A 22,575-nucleotide genomic window follows, 5' to 3' on the forward strand; every position below is an offset into this window, starting at 1 on the left:
CCTCACCTTAGCTGAACTTAAGTTGTTTTTGGTTTTTGGGGATTTTTTTCCGGAGCTTCCGGGGCCTAGGCAGCCCCTGGACCCTTGCCTAATAGACTGTGATAGTCGTTCCGCTCCGGCTGGCCTCAGTTGGTTAGCGCGCTAGGACAGCGTAATGACCCAGGAGCCTCTCACCAATGCGGTCGCTGTGAGTTCAAGTCCAGCTCATGCTGGCTTCCCCTCCGACTCTAAGTGGGAAGGCCTGTCAGCAACCTGCGGATGGTCGTGGGTTTCCCCTGGGCAATGCTGGCCGCCGTCGTATAAGTGAAATATTCTTGAGTACGATATAAAACACCAGTCAAATAAATCGTTCCGCTCTTGAAAAATGTGGCAGAGCTCTTCCACATAGGTTGCCCAGGTTCTCCCTCCAGTTTAGTCTGGGCGGGCCCAAGCATATTTGCGTGTTGTCCTAGACAATGACTGCTCCCTCCTAAGCAGAGCTCTCCTGTCTGGAAGTCAGAAAAATGCCAATCGCATTTCGGCTTCCGAACAGGAAACAACAAAAGACAAGCGATATACATGACGGCTTTTTCAAAAGCACCGTTGATTTGGTGAGTTGGTTTTGTCGTCTGGATCTTCTATAATCACAATATTGCGTGGCAGATGTTGTTTTGAAGTAAATGTTTGACGAGACCAAATCGACTAGAAGGCTTCACCACAGGCTCTCCCGCTCACTTAGTCACACATTTGCAGGTAGCCCCGGAAGACTCCAACTCATTTTCTTATATTGGCCCGAGCGTCGTTGGAGTCTCGACGCTTACAATGTTAATTTCGTACTCAACAAAGGTCCAGGCCGATTGTCTTTGTTGTCGAACAAGTCTCGTGCAAATAAAAGACACCAACCGTAAGACCTGCTTTCCGTACCCATGAGCCAATGTAAGAAAAGGAGTTGGAGTCTTTTTGGGATAGTTTGGAGGTTGAATCTTGCGACATTTACAAATTCAGACATTCATTTTGACTGGGTGCATCGTAACTAATTCTAATTGTTTCTTAAAATATGGTGCGAGTTTAAAATTAGACCCCTCCTCTGCTCTTTTCTAGGTTAATTCCCCGCTGTTCAATTTGATTTCTAGACTGGCATTGTTGCATACTTCATTGCTTTGGCCAATTGGTGGTAACTGTAATACACTTTATAGCGTAGAGAAACATGTAGAGCCTCCAATAAGGCTCCATGCTTTCTAGCCATTTTGCACTTAATGTGAAACCATTTCGTCCCAAGTTTTTTTTTCTTTTTGTACCCAAAACTATTTATGCATGGTGTACTCAATAGGGCCTATGTGAGATAGCCTACACGTTCTCGGGAGTTCCGTGTGGGGTCGCTCGCGCATACACCGTAAGTTGGGTTGCCTGGCAGTCCATGTGACCACCACACAGCTTGTTAATTAGTTTTCATAGGTGAGGATAGTAAATTAAGAGATTCCTTCATAAAATTACACTTTATTGAGCAGAGGAGGTGAGTTATATTTGATTTAAGTTTGAAATCCCATGTTTGTGGAGAGGCATTGATGGACTCAATGTTACAATGAATGTCAGAATTTTAAAATAGCACACTGAGTCCATATAGATGAACTAACTAAGCACTACCCAGCACACGTGTCACAATGTAAGGTTACCGTGTGTAGGCCTAAAAACAGGCTACAGGGTAACACACACGGGTCTAGGGCCGTACATGTAATGTCACCCCAACTACTGGGATATGCGCGAGCGCCCCCAAGCGAGGAACTTCTGACAACATGTATCTCACATAGACCCTATATCCTGTAATTGGAAATATTTAATAAATGTTACTTGTACATGTATTAGAATAGTTGAAATATCAACCTGGTCTTAGATTTGTCCTCATTTTGGAGGATTTCCTCTTTCCTTATACAAAAAATACATCAGAAAAATGTTCAGAATTCATCTCAGAAATGCTAAAAATGTCAAAATTATTAGTATGATGAATAGCTTCCTCTTGTTCATCCCAGTGTCTGTTTCATCTAGTTGTGCAAGACATACTGCATTTTTGTCATCACTCTCTTCTACATTGTTTACATTGTGGTTAAATTCCGGGTACAGACGTTTAAGGTACATAAATACATGTACAGTGATTGCTTCGGGATGAATTTAGTTAAACATAATTGTAAATATTGGGCTGATAACTTTAATCCAGTTTAAAGTTTTCATCACATTTCAGGTTTGTTAATCATATCCCACTGACCTTAAGAAATACTGTTAATTTTTTTTTTTAATATTTTATATTTTTCAGGTTTGGCAGTCATAACCCACCTTAACTGGAATAACAGACCTGTCAGGTTTTTTCTTTTATAAAGAAAAAACAGATCTGAAAAGTATGGGTGTGTCGCTGGAAAGAGTACAGTTCAAATTTGCCTCTATTATTGGTGAACTCTGCAGCGACCCAGATGTTTTGTCACAGTTCGCAGTGTGGTTAGATCTCAGGTTGGCAGAGTATAAATTAAAAGGTGCCATATCGTTAGGTGAGTAGCACTGAATGTTGTACCAGTATCAGTATAAACTTTATTAGTCATTTGTATGTATTCGAGGAAGAATGCCTAATTGTTTTGGGCTCAGTCGCTTAGCGCACTAGCGCAGCGTAATGACCCAGGAGTCTCTCACCAGTGCGGTCGCTGTGAGTTCAAGTCCAGCTCATGCTGGCTTCCTCTCCGGCCGTATATGGGAAGGTCTTCTAGCAACCTGCGGATGGTCGTGGGTTTCCCCTGGGCTCTGCCCAGTTTCCTCCCACCATAAGGCTAGCCACCGGCGTATAAGTGAAATATTCTTGAGTATTGCGTAAAACACCAATCAAATAAATAAATAAATAAATTAATTGTTTTAGTGCAGTGATGGATTTTTTATTTTTGGAAATGTCGTGGGATTTATTTATTTATTTGATTGGTGTTTTATGCTGTACTCAAGAATATTTCACTTCTATGACGATGGGAGGAAAACGGGCATAGCCCGTGGAAACCCATGACCATCCGCAGGTTGCTGGCAGACCTTCGCACTTACAGCCAGAGAGGAAGCCAGTTCCGGATCCTACTTTCTGGCAGAGTCTTCTGATGGGTAATTTCCTCATTTTTCTTTGTGCAGAGTGTTCTGGGGAAGAACCTGATCCTATCTGGTTGAAAGGTTTGAACAAAGGTAGGCGAACGATCAGTTCAGCTGAGAAGGTCACGCATCCAAGGTTTGAACGACGTGAACGAAGACGTCTCAGTGGTGACTCTTCTTCTCGCAGCACCCATGGAGCCTATGACCCCGCCCCCAATCCTCTGTCCCGAGACCTTCTCGACTTCCAGCCCCAGGATGTCTCGCTGGACCATCATCAGTCGAACTCTCCGGACATTGTTGTAGTAAAGGAAGAGTCCACAGGCGTTTTCCCTGTCAGTTTACATACCCACGTCAACACAAACTCTAACGTACCAGGAGGCAGCAGTCACAAGCGGAGCCCTGCATTCGACCCTTATTCCAGCAACACCGATCACTGGTCTCGGGATTCGTACGGACAAAGTTCAAAGCGAAGACGAACGGCTGAAAGCGTCGACTCACCATCCAATCAGAGCCTCATGTCAGTTTTGGGCGTCACAGATACCTCAGAAACAGTTACGAGCGCAATGGGTGACACACCTGTGGTGCCGTCCACCTCAAGTGACGGTGTTACTTCTCCCGTAGCAGGCACAAGTACTATTAATCCACAGGTGGAAGTTTCAGCTGATTTTACAGACACTTCTCAAAATGACTCACAGTGCTTTCAAGACATGAGCTGGATCAATAACTCTGCCATGAGTGCTGATAACAATGACTCAGGTGCCAGTCCAAATGGTAAGTTGGATTTTATGACTTTTTAGCTTGCCTACTCTGGATTACCACTTGTATATTGAGGCCATCCTTAAAAAAATCTTTGTTGTAAAATTGGTGTGGTCTATTGAAAAAAAATTTCCATCTAGAAGCCTAATACAATCTCCACAGTAAGGTTATACCCAACAAACATATTTTTAATGATGGCCAGGCCAAAACTGGCCATTCGATATGCTACATATCCCATTCAGGATTTGATCATTGGACACAAGAAGATTTCCTTTATATAAATGTATGTATGACTGTTTTTGGGGTTTATCACGTGCTAAAGTCAAAGAAAAGACTAAAATAAAGTATTTATGAAATGCAATTAAAACATAGGATTCTATGGTGTTGGGACCCAGAAGGTATCAGTGACGTCACAGCAATATGTTTGGCTTGAAATAGTTTGTTCCAAGGTCCATTTGGTGAATACATTCATAGCTCTAAATGAAGATGCATTTTGGATGAAGAAGTATAGCAGTCTATATGTGTGTCAAGTTGCAAAAAGCTGAAGTGACATCACTGGTCAGAAAAGGCCACAGTAGAATCCAAAAGTTTTAAATACATTTACTAGGCCAAAAAATTTTCTAAAAAATAAATCGAAGTCTTTTCCCAAACAATATTTAATCTTACATGGACTTTGTGCTAGTGTGTTCTTCACCTTTAAAAAAATCGTGCAGAGAAAGCTGAACGCGGTGATGTCCTGGTGAGAGTATTATTATCAATTCATTTGGCTTGCTTTCGTTTGTACTATCCCCGACAGTCAACACTGTAACATGGAGTGTGATTGGTTCAACAGTAAATTCGAGTTGACTGGTCAGTTTTCTGGCTGACTATTGCCATGAGACCCTACAATCCATTTTCAGAAAGTTCATGCCACGAACAGAATGCAATTAGAACCAGTTACAGAACCAGAATGCCGTCAAAATCTCTCCGTCTTACTGGGCTTTCCAGCGTTTTTCTTTGTTTGCTTTTCAGAAGAAAATTAATTCCTAAGACATCGTTTTGACAGTGTAGAAGATTTTTCAAAGTTCATGGTTTCATTCATAAATCATCACGCATACTTAATCAGTCAGTCTGAGAAGAAGACGTGTAAGACTGAAACTCACATGACAGCCTCTTGTACATGTAGGTCGTTGTTTGCTGTTTGCCTCTTGGTTTATTTTGTCTCTGTACGTGTTGAAGGTATACCAACCCCAATGGAGACATGATAAGTATTTATGATAAATTTGTACTACGCTTGTTCTCTACTGGCAAGACAGTATATGTACATGCGGGTTAGTATGTTGCGTATGTACTCATGGACAACAACTTGTTCGGTGCTTGTCGAAACTTTTGCTTCGTAAGGCCATAATAAAGCCACAATCATGTTTAAAATACAAAAAGAATTTAAAGCACGTATAGAGGACAATTTTCAGTACAGTTGAATTATTATATTTTAGCCTGTCCTATTGGTCCCACTTTCCATATTCTGTGCAGTGCTACATGAAGTCTGTTATATCTTGTTTCAACACGTACATTTATTAAGCATGGGTGTCTTGCTGTTTTTTCTAGCAGAATTACACAATTCCATCCCACTGCCAATGTTAAACCCACTCGTTTGATGGTGTCTTGTATTTATGTGTGACTTTGATCATGTTTACAGCATATGTACTTTGTTTCAAATCACTTGTGAAATGCCATTATTTTGAGATTCTAATGCCATCCTTGTCAGAAAATGAATTCAAATGGGTACCTTTACCGGTAACGAAATTAATATTTTCTATCCACATGCCAACTACATGTACATCTGCTCTTGTTTGCCGTATCATGAATTTGATCACAGTTTGATCTCAAACTCCCCTGTGGTGGTTGTGACAAGGATAGGTTTTGTAAATGTCATCCTTGTTGTATGAACAAAGTTTTCAGTGTATTCAATGATTTATTTATTGGTTTGCTGTACATGTATTACGCCATACTCAAGAATATTTGACTTAGACGACGTCGGCCAGCATTATGCTGGGAGGAAACCGGGCCAGAGAGGAAGCCAGCGGATGGTCGTGGGTTTCCCCCAGGCTCTGTCCGGTTTACTCCCACAGTAATGCTGACTTCGTTGTGTAAGTGAAATATTCTTGAGTACGACGTAAAAAAAACAATGAAATAAATAAATCCAACAAGGTTGTTATGGCAGCTCTCACTGTTGACGTCACCGCAGCAGGCTAGTTAATATCCGGACTGACTGTTGGGGCATAAAATACCAATCAAATAAATGAATAAATCAAGTCAGGTTTTTAAGGATAAAGTGCATAGTTTGTCTGTAAAGCTACATATACAATGCAGGCCCCGGTTCAAGAGATGAATTCTCAAGGTTTTTTGAAGCCATCTCAGCACTTTGCAGATAATAGGTATTTTGAGTGAAGAATTCACAGAATTTTGAATTTTGTTTTATTTTATTAAGTGCATTGGGGCTTGATGATGTACATACTAGATCTTATAATCTTGAATAGATTCTCCACTATCCTGTACTTTAAGATCGTGTACACGTAGGTCTCTGTGGTATCCAGAACATTGGTCGGAAAAGTACTCTTTCTAAAAGAAAAGACAACACTAGACCAAATGTGTATACTCATCAATAAAGTATTCTGTGTAAAGTTTGAAAAGCAAATCTTTTTATTTTTGTTGATGTTGCATAAGCAAGATGTCGCAGTTGAAAGGAAGCAAAATTGCACCATTGCGAAAATCGAAAGCGCCACCATGTTATCAGGTTTAACCAGGCAGGCCCAGGTATAACCCAAGAATGCAGTTATTTGTCCATATGTGTGTTGGGTTGTGAGAAGCGACATTGTTTTTCTGATTTCCGATTGGTCCAACATGGCCTATTCCATGACCTCATAAGAATTCCAGATTAAAACTTGATTTATAGAGTAGAGTTACATGTATGAAGTACTTCACACAAAAAAAATGGCTGTGGCAGTTAAGGTCTGCTTTCAACCCCTCTTTTGAAAGAACTACATGAATGGTTGCATTATCTGTGGTCATTTCTGCATGTGTGTTTACATTATCTGTGACCATTTCTTCATGAATGTTTGCAATATCTGTGGCCATTTCTACATGTTTGTTTACATTATCTGTGGTCATTTCTACATGAATGTTTGCATTATCTATGGCCATTTCTACATGAATGTTTGCACTATCTGTGGCCATTTCTACATGTATGTTTGCATTATCTGTGGACATTTCTACTTGAATGTTTGCATTATCTGTGGCCATTTCTACATGTATGTGTACATTATCTGTGGCCATTTCTACATGAATGTTTGCATTATATTTGGCTATTTCTACATGTATGTTTACATTATCTGTGGCCATTTCTACATGAATGCCTGCATTATCTGTGACCATTTCTACATGTTTGTTTACATTATCTGTGGTCATTTCTACATGAATGTTTGCATTATCTGTGGCCATTTCTCCATGTATGTTCGCATTATCTGTGGCCATTTCTACATGAATGTTTGCATTATCTCTGACCATTTCTACATGAATGTTTGCATTATCTGTGGCCATTTCTTCATGAATGTTTGCATTATCTGTGGCCATTTCTACATGAATGTTTGCATTATTTGTGGCCATTTCTACATGAATGTTTGCATTATCTGTGGCCATTTCTACATGTTTGTTTACATTATCTGTGGCCTTTTCTACATGTTTGTTTACATTATCTGTGGCCATTTCTACATGTATGTTTACATTATCTGTGGCCAGTTCTACATGAATGTTTGCATTATCTGTGGCCATTTCTACATGAATGTTTGCATTATCCATGGCCAATTCTTCATGAATATTTGCATTATCTGTGGCCATTTCTACATGAATGTTTGCATTATCTGTGGCCTTTTCTACATGTATGTTCACATTATCTGTGGCCATTTCTACATGTATGTTTGCATTATCTGTGGTCATTTCTTTTGAATAATCATGGGATTGGGAGGTTTTACCATCTGGTGATGGCTCTATTAATTGGCAGATATGTATACTAGATATACTTATGTACACCCAGTACATGTAGGTGCCTTCCTCGAGATGTTGTCTTTGTGTGGAAGAAAATGTTGCTATTGTTAGTCAATATGAAGGCAAACTGCTGCTACTGAAAAAATATAATTTTGTCAAGTGCAAAAACTTTTTATTGTTTTTTTTTTGTTCAGGGTATAATAGCCATTGTTTTTCATTGCAAGGTCATTTCAAGGTCATAACTTAACATGCATTGTTGTCTTTAGTCATGTTTAAGAAATTCCAAGAAGTCAGAAGTCAAAAGTCTTGAGCTCGGCACCTAAATATGGAGGTTTTCATCTGTTATCGTGTCTACAAAACAGAAACAACTGCTACAGTTAAGACTTATTTTTGTTGTCAGCTTCGAGCCATTCCGTTACGATGGTCACCAAGATATTGCCAGCTATTCATCGCCGCCAAGATACATTCACGATATCAAGGGAACAAGCCAACCAGAGTCGGAAGTCTAAGATATCTCGAGAGCGATTGGCTGTTATTCCTCGACAAACGCTGACAAGCATGGCAGCTGCTGTGGGAACATTTGAGCGATGGTTGTGGCAGAAATATGATGAGGAGAAGCGAGGAATCACAGATTTACCACCTGTGGAACTAGACCAGTACCTTGCCGAGTTCTTCAAAGAGATTCGGACGCCTAGCGGGGCAGATTATAAACTGGAATCCTTTGTGAGACTGAAGAGTTACTTGGGGCGGTATCTGAAAGAGACTAAGTATCCGGAGCTACTTAGTTGCTCTCCTGTGTTTCAGACGTCCCATGAAGCATTCAGAGCCCGAAAGTATTTATTACGCTGAATGCATGTGTATAGCACACAAACGTGTGTGTCATGGGAAAAGATTCCTGAACCTGGGCAGTGATGAGAGTGATAGTGATAAGGATAACGGTGACAATGATGGTGATCATGGCAGTGGTGGGGATGATGACAGTGGCGGGGATGATGGCTATGAGGACACTGATGGTGACAATGGCAGTGCTGGTGATGATGACAATGCTGGTGATAGTGACAGTGATAGTGATGATGGCAAAGATGGCAAATGATGGTGATAATGGCAGTGATGGTGATGATGGCAAAGAGGGCAGTGATGATGGTAGTGGTGTGATGATGATGACAACCACGGTGATAATGGCAGTGATGAAGGTGATGGCAAAGATGATGATGATAACCAGTGGTGGTGATGATGGCTATGATGACAGTGCTGGTGATAATAACAGTAATGGAATTGATGGCCATGATGACAATGATGGTGATAATGGCAGTCGTGGTGATGATGGCAAAGATGACAATGATAGAAATAAAATGGTGATATTGATGGTGGTAATGGCAGTGCTGATGATATTGATGGTAATGGTGCTGATGACAGTGATTCCAGCAATTGAAAAGGCATTGAATGGCAGGAGTGTTGAAAGTAATGTGTACCCATCGCTGATGCCTTAATATGGCACAGTAAACTCTTTGTACTCATGACTGATGCCACAGTCAGGCACAGTAAACTCTGTATGAACATGGTTGATGCCACAGTCAGGCACAGTAAACTCTGTGTAAACATGGTTGATGCAACAGTCAGGCACAGTAAACTCTGTGTGAACATGGTTGATGCCACAGTCAGGCACAGTAAACTCTGTGTGAACATGGTTGATGCCACAGTCATGCACAGTAAACTCTGTGTGAACATGGTTGATGCCACAGTCAGGCACAGTAAACTCTGTGTAAACATGGTTGATGCCACAGTCATGCACAGTAAACTCTGTGTGAACATGGTTGATGCCACAGTCAGGCACAGTAAACTCTGTGTGAACATGGTTGATGCCACAGTCAGGAACAGTAAACTCTGTGTGAACATGGTTGATGCCACAGTCAGGAACAGTAAACTCTGTGTGAACATGGTTGATGCCACAGTCAGGCACAGTAAATTCTGTGTGAACATGGTTGATGCCACAGTCATGCACAGTAAACTCTGTGTGAACACGGTTGATGCCACAGTCATGCTCAGTAAACTCTGTGTGAACATGGTTGATGCCACAGTCAGGCAAAGTAAACTCTGTGTGAACATGGTTGATGCCACAGTCAGGCACAGTAAACTCTGTGTGAACACGGTTGATGCCACAGTCATGCACAGTAAACTCTGTGTGAACATGGTTGATGCCACAGTCAGGCACAGTAAACTCTGTGTAAACATGGTTGATACCACAGTAATGCACGGTAAACTCTGTGTGAACATGGTTGATGCCACAGTCAGGCACAGTAAACTCTGTGTGAACATGGTTGATGCCACAGTCATGCACAGTAAACTCTGTGTAAACATGGTTGATGCCACAGTCAGGCACAGTGAACTCTGTGTAAACATGGTTGATGCCACAGTCATGCACAGTAAACTCTGTGTGAACATGGTTGATGCCACAGTCATGCACAGTAAACTCTGTGTGAACATGGTTGATGCCACAGTCATGCACAGTAAACTCTGTGTGAACATGGTTGATGCCACAGTCAGGCACAGTAAACTCTGTGTGAACACGGTTGATGCCACAGTCAGGCACAGTAAACTCTGTGTGAACATGGTTGATGCCACAGTCAGGCACAGTAAACTCTGTGTGAACATGGTTGATGCCACAGTCAGGCACAGTAAACTCTGTGTGAACATGGTTGATGCCACAGTCAGGCACAGTAAACTCTGTCTGAACATGGTTGATGCCACAGTCAGGCACAGTAAACTCTGTAAACATGGTTGATGCCACAGTCATGCACAGTAAACTCTGTGTGAACATGGTTGATGCCACAGTCAGGCACAGTAAACTCTGTGTAAACATGGTTGATGCCACAGTCGGGCACAGTAAACTCTCTGTACCCATGGATGATGCCACGGTAGGGCGCAGTAAACTCTTTGTACACATGGTTGATGCCACAGTCAGGCACAGTAAACTCTCTGTGATCATGGCTGATGTCACACTCAGGCACAGTAAACTCAGGCCTTGAATTAAATCTACTGAAGCAACTTAAGCTACTCTTTTTGAAGACATTTGTTTTCTAACATCTTTGGAATGGCCTAAAGCACTGCTGTGTACATGTACATGCGCAAGACTGAAAATTCCACTAATTAAGGTCATTGTCACATGGCTTCACACTTGTTACATGGCTTCACACTTGTTACATGGCTTCACACTTGTTACATGGCTTCACACTTGTTACATGGCTTCAAACTTGTTACATGGCTTCAAACTTCTATAAGTGTAGCATACTTGGTCCAAATACATGTAGCTGAGAAAGCCTTGGAAAAGCATTGAAATTTGAAATCTTTAAAGTGTACGAACTGTGTAATTAGTCATGCATGAGTACATTGTATTTATTATTTGTGATGTCTTTAGCATCAAATGTATGCTCAGGCAACAGTTGCTCCATTCAGAACAAGATTATGATTGATGTTTAATATGCTACATATTAATACATATTGTAAAAGATTTCTAAACATTTCCCTTTTGAAAGCCTAAAACACTTCATGTGCATGTACGTTACACTGCCTGTCCATGCGAACCTTGAACTCTGGTTTTCTTCATTCGATCACTCAACATTTCGGCGAAATGTTGTTTATTTGGTGAAAATCCACCCATAAACAATGCACCTGCATGCAGTTACTGTCAAATTGAGTCGTCTTTTTCTACTTTGAATGCACTGTTTATTCTCAAGTCATGTTGCCTACTTGTACATGCACATGTCCATATTGCATGTACTGCAAGATGAGGGACATTATAAGGCCATTATTAGTGGAGATGCCCAAAAAAGTCACCTAGTGTATCATGTTGATTGAGTGATTGTTGGTTCTTTAGGCTGTCCTCATGTCCTCAAGAATTTCGGAGGTTGATGGGCGGGGAAAACATAGATAGATTAATTAATTTATTGGAAACTGTGGTGCATTATTTGCAAGGAATTCAATTTTGTTGTCAGTTTTGTCGTTATTGTAATTTTCTGAAGAATGCAAACTAAGTATTGCTTCTATAACTGTTACATTCTAATTTAACAGATACATTTACCTTACCAATACTTGTATATGATCTAAAATTTCTCCCCTGACTGTTACAAAGTTCCTCATTTTGTCTGATTCTAAGGTTCTGTTGATCTTACAAAGATGTTTTTGAGTGTTGTTTGGAAGGTATGATGGTATCCTATTGGGAAATTGTAGGCTTCCACATCAAAAGTAATACATTGAGCTTTAGTGCATTTGTTTACCTGTACAAATGCAGTTTTTTGGGGGCAAAATATTTGAATTAAAGACTGTAATAAATTAAGGTGCAAGGAACCATATGATAAAATGGTGGCCATTGTATGATGACTGTTAATGAAGATACCAGCCAGTATAAAGGTGCCCAGTGTATTAGAATTACATGTCAGATTTTCATTATTTTGATGTACTGTTTTTCACCATAAGTTTGGTATGTAAAGAAGAAAGACACACTTTCATAATCATTTATAGGCCTTAAAATGATACGTGTGATTCCATAGCCTAAAGTAATTAATCACATTTCACAAAAATAACTCTAAAATGACTCCATAAGGAGGATAAATTAGTCAAAATCAAGCAAAATGTGTCACTTTACAAAATTTTGAACTTTAGGTGAAATAGCGTGTTTCATTACCTGGAAACTCATTTTGTTGTTTCTTCTTCATTGTAATACATGTAAAGATAGATCCATGTATATAGTTATTGGAAACCATGTGGAATTATATACAGAGAATTCAGTGTTTTTACCACTGCCATTTATATTATTCTGATTTTCAGAAGAAGGCACACTGTTACAGTTGTCAGTTTCTAATTTGAAAATATACTCACGTTATCAGTCGTTTTCAGTTGGTTAGTTTGTTTGCTGAGGTAGTACTGAACATAGCCTTTTATACATTTCATGGTCAGTACATTTCATGCAGTGTTTTCTACATTCTGTTTGCAAATTTTAAGCAGTATACAAATCAAACATTAAAACCATAAATGTGACAGTTTTTATCTATTATCATCTCGACTTTGGACAAAGGAAGCAACTGCTACAGTTAAGACTTATTTTTGTTGTCAGTTACGAGCCAATCAGTAACCATGGTGACCACAACGCCTCCAGATAATGGTCATCGCCATGTTGGATTCACTTACGGCTCCATCAAGTCTAGAGAAGAAGCCAACCGAAGTCGTAAGTCCAAGATATCTCAGGATCGACTGGCTGTAATTCCCAGACAAACTGTAACAAGCATGGCCGCAGCTGCGGGGACATTTGAGCGATGGTTGTGGCAGAAATATGACGAGGAGAAGCGAGGGATCATAGATATACCACCCGTGGAGCTAGACCAGTACCTTGCCGAGTTCTTTAAGGAGATTCGGACGCCGAGTGGAGCGGACTACAAACCAGAATCGTTTGTGGGACTAAAGTGCTACTTGGGGCGGTACTTGAAGGAAACTAACTATCCGGAGTTACTGAGTTACTCGCCCATGTTTCAGAAGGCTCGGAATGCGTTTAGAGATCGCAAATTATTGTTCCGTTGAATTCATTATAAAGAGCTCATCAACAGAGGGGTTTGTGACAAAGTCATGAGGAAGGATTCGTGGACAGTTGCAATAATGGTGATAACAACAGTGATGGCAGTTGTGACAACGATTTCAGTGACCATAATGATGACAAATGTGACAATGGCTGCAATGATGAGAAATGTCACGGTGACTGCAATGTCACAATGACTGCAATGATGAGACATGTGACAGTGACTGCAATGATGAGAAATGAGACAGTGACTGCAGTGATGATAAACATGGCAATGATTTCAATGATGTCAAATGTGAAACTGATTGTAATCATGACAAAGGCGGCAATGATTGCACTGATGATAAAGATGACAGTTAGGTGACAATGATTGCAATGTTGACAAATGTGGCGATATTCCCAGGGTTTTACCCAGAGTGTCTCATTGACTGAATGAATAAACCGTAATAATCACATCATAAGAAGGAGTGGATGAAAGCATTTATACATGTGTATGTAAAGGGATATTGAATACATGTTCAATCCTGAGAAAGAACAGGCCAGTGCATTTGAACTAACATATACATGTTGTAATAGCTGACAACAGAAAGACGCTCAACTGAGGTCAGAGTTCACATGTCTTTGTGTGAAAACGGCAGGTACATGTACCTACAGCTGTACATGTATGTTAACAAGAAGAAAATGGTCAAAAATAGGTTGATATTTGGCCTCCTAAAAATTTGAGGGGTTTCCCTTTGTCGCATAGGTTCCAGAGGAGCCTTATCGGGTATCAAATAAATCACTGGCACCAAAAAATTAAAACTTAATATTTCAACCCCTGAAAGCTGTTTCTTATCATACTCCTACAGAATATTGTAAAAAGGCAACTTTACACATACCTCTCACATTTTTAAAATGAAAAATCAATTTTCTCACAGTCAACATGTTAGATCTCAGAACTTTGGTTTTTCATGTAGATGCATCGCACGTTGGTGGACAAATGAGACTTTCGTGGACAGAGGCTGTATGCATCAAGTTGAGATTGGTTGTTGATATTAAGACACTTCCGCTGTTTACGCAGCAAACTGTTGTTCAAGTCCCAGATCCTTAGGTCCCTTTGTATATATCTGCACAGGTAATTTGTGGTTATTTATTTTTTTTTAAAGTTTGTATTAGCTGTCAAAGAATTATTTAGACGTACAAGAACAAATTTGTAAGTTGTGTTCAGCATGTTGTGATGAATATACAGTAAACGTGGTACAATGCATTCTTGAGCATTAGACCAACAGTAATCAAGTGGAGGTACAAATACTGTCACGTACGTCACGTAAGTTTGGTATGGGAAGTGTACCTTCAGAAGCACATGTATGCCTTGGAATGCCTTGGAATGATGTTTGATGCCCACATCAAACTCCACCAAAAAAAAAACTCTTCAACTGGAGGAATCAATCAGAATCAAGCAAAATGTGTCATCTGAAAAATGTTAATCTTTAGATGATTTACAGCACCTACAGGGGCAATACCACAGTTTGGGAAGAAAAAATCTGCTATTGCTAGTCAGACGAAATTTTCTTTTTTTAGTCACAAGAAAGTTTTAAAATGGTTATAAAGTTTGTCAGGATTTATAATGTTGGTCGCCTTATGATTCCTCATTACGTAGTGAAAGTTAATGAGCTGTTGTCGTACATTGACGTAAAATCATTAGATGACCCTCCCGAAACATAATATAAACATAATTTTATCAGAATTTCTCATTTCTATATTTGTTTGCATAATGTGTAAGATACTGAGCAATGTGTCTGCATGTCGAAAAGCAAAGACCAACAGTTACGCTTTGTGTAAGAATGACTCAAAGTCTCACCCGTTAGGATTCGGCCATAGGGGTACCAGAACTGTTTTTTTTTTTTTTTGTCTCGAGTTGTCTCACACTCAGGTATAGCCTCTTTGACCATGTTAAATTCTACTGTATTATGTTGACTGTTAAACAGCTAATGTTCGTAGACACACAGTTTTGATAGTGTTACTGTATTTGTTTACCATGACTGTAAGTAAGTTTGTGCGTGTACACAAAAGTACACTTAGTCATTTGTTGTGTTTTCGTTGCACATGTATCCATAGGCAGATATATTGAACCAGCTGTAAATGTATGTTACATGAGTATAATGTTTGTGAACTTTGTGTTAATGGCCTGTGCGTACATACCCCTATGTAGGTTTAAAACGGCCCTGTCCCCGCACTTTCCTTTTTTTTGTCTGGCACACTGGAAATTTCCACCGTGCACCCCTTTTTCGAGTAGTATGCCTTTCCTCCTTACCCCTTTGGATTTCTAGCGAAGGGTCTGACAAATGTTACATTTACATGTATCATGTCTGCTACATACCTGTTTTATATGTATAAGAGACCTTTTTGCGTTTCTGACGCCTCAAGTACTACCTTTTTATTAGACGGGTTTTATGTTTAGTCCATATATGTATTGATTTCAGTGTTGTTGATCGGTTTTTATTTTCATGACAACCATTAGGTATTCGTACGTATCAGTACTGGTCTGTCTGCCGATTTGTACACATTGGGTGTACATATATGTTTATACATATATTCAGCTCAACACATCTGGATACGTACAACTATATATTATGTGCCGGGCTGCGGAACAAGGAAATGGGGTGTGGGTTGGCACGTTTCCAGTCTCAACCATTTTTGTTTTAGAGAAGCTTTTTCTAAACAGTCCATGACTTTATGTAATACTGTGCCCTTTCACTTGTTTCCGCTGCTCACGATATACATCTATAACTTGATCTGATAAAAGATTATGATAATTAAGTCACAGCCGTTGATCACAAACATTAAGTGAATAATTTTTATGTTATAGTATACATAATGTTGGTTTTATTTTATCATTTTTTTCTGGAAGGCCTGGACTGGCCACTGGGCATTTTGTGTCAGTGTCACACTTTGCATTATACCGTACACTTCTATGCGGTCATTTTTCTGGTCGTGTGAACGGAACCGTGGTCCAGACAGAAAACTTCATTCCTTCAGAATGTGACAGTGGATTTCTGAATTCGTTTGTTTAGGTTTTTCCTTTTTACTGGACAATGAAATAGCCATTGATGAAATCAAAAAGGATCGGCTGTGGAATTGAGGCCATTTCTGGAGTCTTTTCGTACACATTGTCTTGCTATAGCCCCTCGCCAAAGGCAGTCTATCGATGAGATGATGGTCCCATATAAGGGTAAATTTGGTGGGATAAGGCAATACATAAAAGGGAAGCCACATCCGTGGGGATTCAAGGTGTGGGCCCGTTGCTGTGTTACTGGTCTTCTGCATGACTTTGACGTATACCAGGGGAAAGGCGGTAACAATGCAAAAGAGAAAACTCAGCTTGGAATTGGGGGTGACGTCGTGATGAAGTTGTGCGAACCGCTCCCGGAGAAAGTAAACTTTCTGATTTTTGCAGACAACTTCTTCACATCCATGCCCCTCGTTGACAGATTATTAGCGAAGGGAATTTACTACACAGGAACAGTGCGAAAAAACCGCTTGTCTAAATGCGAGTTAGCGACGGACAAAGTACTCGCCAAGAAAGGCCGTGGATCATATGACTATCGCGTGGAGTCCAACACCAACACGGTTTGTCTGAAATGGCAAGACACGAAGGCAGTCAGTGTCATGTCAACATATGCAGGACCAGAGCCTATGAGAAAAGCTCGGCGGCGGGACAAGTCCAAAGAAGAGTACGCGGATATCGATCAACCAAACGTCATCAATGAATACAATACTTCCATGGGAGGAGTTGACATGCTGGATGCACACCTCGCCCGCTGTAAATTCACCATCAGGACCCGCCGATGGTATATGTTACTGTTCTGGCATTTCGTGTCCGTTTCAGTCATCAACGCATGGCTTCTTTACCAACGTGAATGTGAGAGAGAGGGAATCACCGGTTCGAAGGTCCTCAAACTGCGCAGTTTCCAAGGTCTGGTAGCCAAAGGCTTGATAGAAGTTGGGACAAGAAAGCGGGGTAGACCATCTCTACAGGACGACACCACCTCTCCCCAACCACCAAGGTTTGTTCGAATCTATCATAGCCAGGACGCTGGCCTCGACCAGTTCGCTCATTGGCCTGTGAAGGAGGAACACCGCCGCCGATGTGCTGTCTGTAAGGATGTCAAAACTGAAATGCACTGTGAAAAATGTGAGGTTCCTCTCTGTATCAACAAGAAACGAAACTGCTTCAAAGACTACCATAATGCCTAGCTCTTGCATACATTTCCTGCCTTCTTATCATGAGTGACTTGATGGTAAATACTGACTGTTGGTTTAGAACTGTTGTAATTCTGACTTGTCAAAATGTGTTTCTACAATAAGCGATAGGGCTTACCTCTGCTGTCTATTATTCAAATGTTGCCTATGTGACCTTCCAAGTGTGTACCAGACAAGCTGAAAGCAGCATATCTTTATTTGTGTTTGTTTAAAGTGAGTTGTCAATGCAGTTAAGTTTGCAGTTGTTTGCACGGAGTGTTGCCGTAGTTACAATGTTAAAAAAATGTAACCTGAAAACTGAATGGGTCACATTTGACCCTTATCCAAAATTAGAGATTAAAGGGATTAAATTTGAAATAAAGTTTGTTTTGGTGTTCATTGAGCCAGTAGCAACTATTTAATCCACAATTCATATTTTATTTAACAAGAAAAAGGCTATTGGGTTCTCCAGGGTTAATACATACATGTCAGAAAACAGTATTGTCACAGATCTCATGCCAAAATAAACATAGTATTCAAATTACTAATCTCCTCTCTCGTCAGTGAACTTGTGATATTTTCGATTTTTTTTCTGTGATTTTTCTTTGTACATGTACAAGAACAAACGTTCGTTTGTACTACAATGTGCTATAGTATGAAAGAGAGCATAATAAAGATTCATTCTCCTCACTCACTTCGTGATTTAGCATTAATTTTTATAGGTAACACGGTGAAACATTTGGGAAAGCGGTTAAATGTACCAGTAGTATGTATCAGTCTCCCATACATGGTGCAGTAGTTCTAACCTTTAATGGTCTTTTCTGTAACCAGGCTCATTAAAATGCTGCACACTTGCCTGTGCAGGTTTCTTTGATGAGGGTTGGTAAGGAAGTTGTGTTTTCGCAGTGTAAACCACTTAAAAGAACTCTGTTCCAACCTGTAGGATATAATAACGGGATTGTCTACATTTGTAATGCAATCCCATTCTAGAAAATTTTTCTTGATTCTCCCACTTTCAGCGACTTTGAGATCTTGCATCTTGGCAGTAAACTGCTGTATTGTGTGTTTTGCATGCGGTTTGCTGACGACCACGTGCTTTCGACCGACATGGTACATGTTAGACGTGGGAGAGTTTGGCAATAACTCGTTTAAGGTCCAGTTCCCTCCACCATAAAACTGACTGCTAACGTATTAAGTGACAAAGTGTTGAGTTCTGGGTTAATGTAAAGTAGCAATGAAATAAATACATCTACAGTGAAAGAGTGAGGTAAAGTAGGGTAAGCGGCAAGCTGAAAACATGAGACCGATAATTTAAATCTTAAATTGGGTATGAGTGCACCAGCATTGTCCTGTATAGGCCTATTCTTCTAAAAATACTGTGTAATTCTTCTAATGTTTAGAACTGATATTTGTAGAACTGAAAGCAAAGGATTACTGTAACATATCTCTCCCAGTATTTTGGAAAAGTAAAGATATGAACATATTGTTCATCAGATGGACTAACCGTGTGAAAAAAAAGAGAAACTAAATATTCCTATTATACAAATACATGTATATATATTGACTAAAAAGAGCAGACCAGTTGTCCCAAAAATTAGAAGAATTAGGGTGTTCGAAATTTTCTACACACGCTTTTGACGTGAAGTGTGGTTACGAGAACTGCGTTTATGTTACCTATAACTCTGCTTCAACCGTGTGCCATGGGCTGTATAAGTTGCCACGATGGAAGCATTTAGATCCTACCTGCAGGAGGTAAAGATGCAATAGGCCGCATTTCACCGGTCACGTGTAACCTTGGAGTTGCCAACAATTACACTGTTAATTGTCGCTGCTATGGTTTTTACTCTCCATGCTGTAGTCTTGTGTATTCTGTTCTGTCGACGTTGGGTGTCGAGTCATGTGGACTTTAGGTGTAGATGTTTACTTACATCTTTTTGGTATCTTAATAAACTCAAAGAATAGACATCAATGCAGTATTTACTGTACGTGTCATAAAATTGCGCACCAAAAAGTGGATGTTTTATAGGCAAAAAAGGGTTATGAAATATTACTTTTGGTGCTAAATGAAACTTTCCTGCATGGTTTTCGTCTTTTATACTTTGCAGAACACTTTTCTGAGGTAAATGTAACTATAAGGTTTGATTCAAAATGAGAAACTTAGTCTGTGGGCAAAAACGTAGGCCCTGAAAACACTTGTTCTGGCTTCTGGCTTAGTACTTTGATATTTATTTCCTTCCTTTGTCTTTCTGGAATTACTTGTACAGGCTTCCTTTCATAGATTTATGCTACCAATGAAAAGTATACTTTCAAGTCGACACCGAATTTTTTTTAATAAATGTGTTGATATGACATAAATACGCTGAATTACTGCATCTTTTGATGAGGTTATCTCCACCTTTTTTTATTTCGCTGCCTTCTGTTTTGCAGTCGGCACGGGGCTTTCTGTGGACTGCGGAGCGGGCGTGGCCAACATGTTCCTGTCACACACAGACGGGACCATGCAGCCGCTGTATTACAAAGCTCGCAATGAAGAGCTTGTGCGGCGGAAGATGATCCGAGCAGAGGTCCCGAACGCCGATTATCTTCCAAAGGCCTCAGTCAAGAATATCATTACGTGTGTGCGGACTTTTGAACGCTGGCTGAACGATGGCCCACACAATGAAATGAGGAAACTTTACCAAATTCAGCCTGAGGAACTTGATAACTACCTGGCCGAGTTCTACGGAACTATCAAAACTCCGCAAGGCGCTGAGTATAAACTCCAGTCCAAGCTGTGTATTCGCTCCAACATTGACCGGTATTTAAGGGATAATCACTATCCAGCTTCAATTGTGTCATCTCCAGATTTTATAAAGAGTCGAAAGGCTTATAAAGAATGGGCGGCAGCCTCGAAACATGCGGAATATGTTGTACAATAAAAGCGGATTAGAAAACTTACATGTTTATACAAGACGTCCAAATGGAGGAAGTATGATGTTTAGTATTTTCTCTGATATGCTGGTGACAATCAATACAGTTTTGTCAAGTATGCTATCATGTAGTGTGGAAACTTGTTTTTTATTGTCCCCCCAAAGAAACATGCAGAATGAGTTGTACACTAAAAAAAAATATGTAGTAACATGTGGAAGAAGGGACGTGTGTTAGTATTTTCTCTTATATAGGAAAACTTTGCTAGAAAATCATTTTCGATGAAGTGTGGTCAAGCATGCTGTCCTGTAGTCTGGAATTTTTGTACTCTGAGAGAATCATGCAGAATATGTGTAAAAGTGTAATACATGTAGAAGACGTCCAACGAAGAAAGTGTGCAAATACTAGTATTTACTTAAATATGGGGAAACTTTCGCTAGCAGTCATTTTCCATACAGTTTAATCAAGTTCTGTGCTGTTCCGTAAGCTGGGAACATGCCTTTCATTGTATTCTCTCAGAGAAACATGCAGAATACGTTGTACTGGTACTCTAAAAGTGTAGTAGTTACACATGGAAGACACTCCAAGGAAGGAAGTGTGCTATTATTTTCTTAAATATGTCAACACTTCTCTAGTGACACCAAGTTTCGATGCAGTTTAATTAAACATGCTGTCCCGTCTCCTAGGAAACCGTCTGTTATTGTACTCTCAAAGAAACGTGCACAATATATTGTACACTGAAAAAAAAAAAACAACAACAGCTAATTGGCCTAAACGGAGGAAGTGTGCTAGTATTTTCTGGTGACAGTCTCGATACAGTTTGTTCAAGCATGCTGTTCTGCATGTAGTCTGGGAACTTGCGTTTTGTTACACTATGGGAAAAACAGGAAGAATATGTTGTACACTAAAAAAAAAACAGCTATATGTGGAAGGCGCCTTAATTGAGGAAGTGTGCTAGTATTTTCTGGTGACCTCTCGGTACAGTTTGGTCAAGCATTCTGTTACACTACCGGAGAAACATGCACAATATGTTGTAGCTACATGCATTAAGAAGGCGTCTGAGCAGAGGAAATGTGTTAGTATATTCCTAAATATGTGAAGACGAGAAAATAGGAGGTGTGGTCAGTCAGTGATGCTGTCCTGTAAACTGGAAACTTGCATTTTATTATACAATCAGAGGAACTTGCGGAATATGTTGTACACTAAACAAAATTAGTTACATTTATTAAGAAGGCACCTGAACAAAGGAGATGTGTTAAACATGAGGCACGTCTGGTCTCAAACATGCTTCCCTGGCTGCCCTGTGTAGTCTGGAAACATGGCTTGAACTAGTGCCGTAAGCGAACACATGACCAAGACAGGCCCTTGTGTCAAATAGAAAATTTAACTGAATTAAGTGGCCCAAAAAATGATTGTAGAATAGATCATTTGTTTTTGCTTTTTTGTTTTCAATTATGGTTATATATCATTTTTATTTGTTTTGGGCAGGGGTGGTGTAGAAAGATGCATTTTCCTTTTTTTGTTGTTGGAAAAATTTGAATTGAATTGGGTATGGCACTGTTTAATTTGATAAAGCTTGCATTGTGTTTTCAATTTTGATAAACCCTGCAGTGGGTTTAATTTTGATGAATCATGCATCGTGTTTAATTATAGAAAGCCAGTATCCCATTAATTGTGTTAGAATGACTGAATGAATACTTGAGGTTTAACGTCGTACTTAATAATTTATCAGTCATATGACCACGAGGAGTCATTAGTTATGTGTACATATGACACGTTTTCTTGTGGCAGGGCGAGTTTCCTTGCTATAACCTCTCAGTGCTGAGCGCCAAGCGAGGCAGCACGTCTTTGATATGACTCGAGCCGAGTTTGATCCCGGGTCTCCCGACTTCGAGACGGACGCTGTCTAACCATTAGGCCGTCGAAGCGGAGAAATTGCGCCTGATAATTGATGGAAGTTGTGTTCTATTTGGTTAAACATTTTAATTGTGCCTGCATAATGTTCAATTTCAGTT

The 22,575-nt window shown here is 40.0% G+C and overlaps 1 protein-coding gene across 1 annotated transcript in view; it reads left to right on the forward strand.

Annotated features, from left to right (window-relative positions):
• Positions 1-499: 499 nt before the first annotated feature.
• Positions 500-22,575, forward strand: part of LOC135464124 (uncharacterized) — a 32,220-nt gene continuing 10,144 nt past the window's right edge. The window contains exons 1-3 of the mRNA XM_064741618.1: positions 500-590; positions 2,288-2,516; positions 3,130-3,858. Of these exons, the coding sequence (XP_064597688.1) occupies positions 2,372-2,516; positions 3,130-3,858 (874 nt within the window). The 5' untranslated portion in view covers positions 500-590; positions 2,288-2,371. The remainder of the gene's footprint in view (positions 591-2,287; positions 2,517-3,129; positions 3,859-22,575) is intronic.

Source organism: Liolophura sinensis, chromosome 3, assembly GCF_032854445.1.
Source record: "Liolophura sinensis isolate JHLJ2023 chromosome 3, CUHK_Ljap_v2, whole genome shotgun sequence".
Lineage (NCBI taxonomy): Eukaryota > Metazoa > Mollusca > Polyplacophora > Chitonida > Chitonidae > Liolophura > Liolophura sinensis.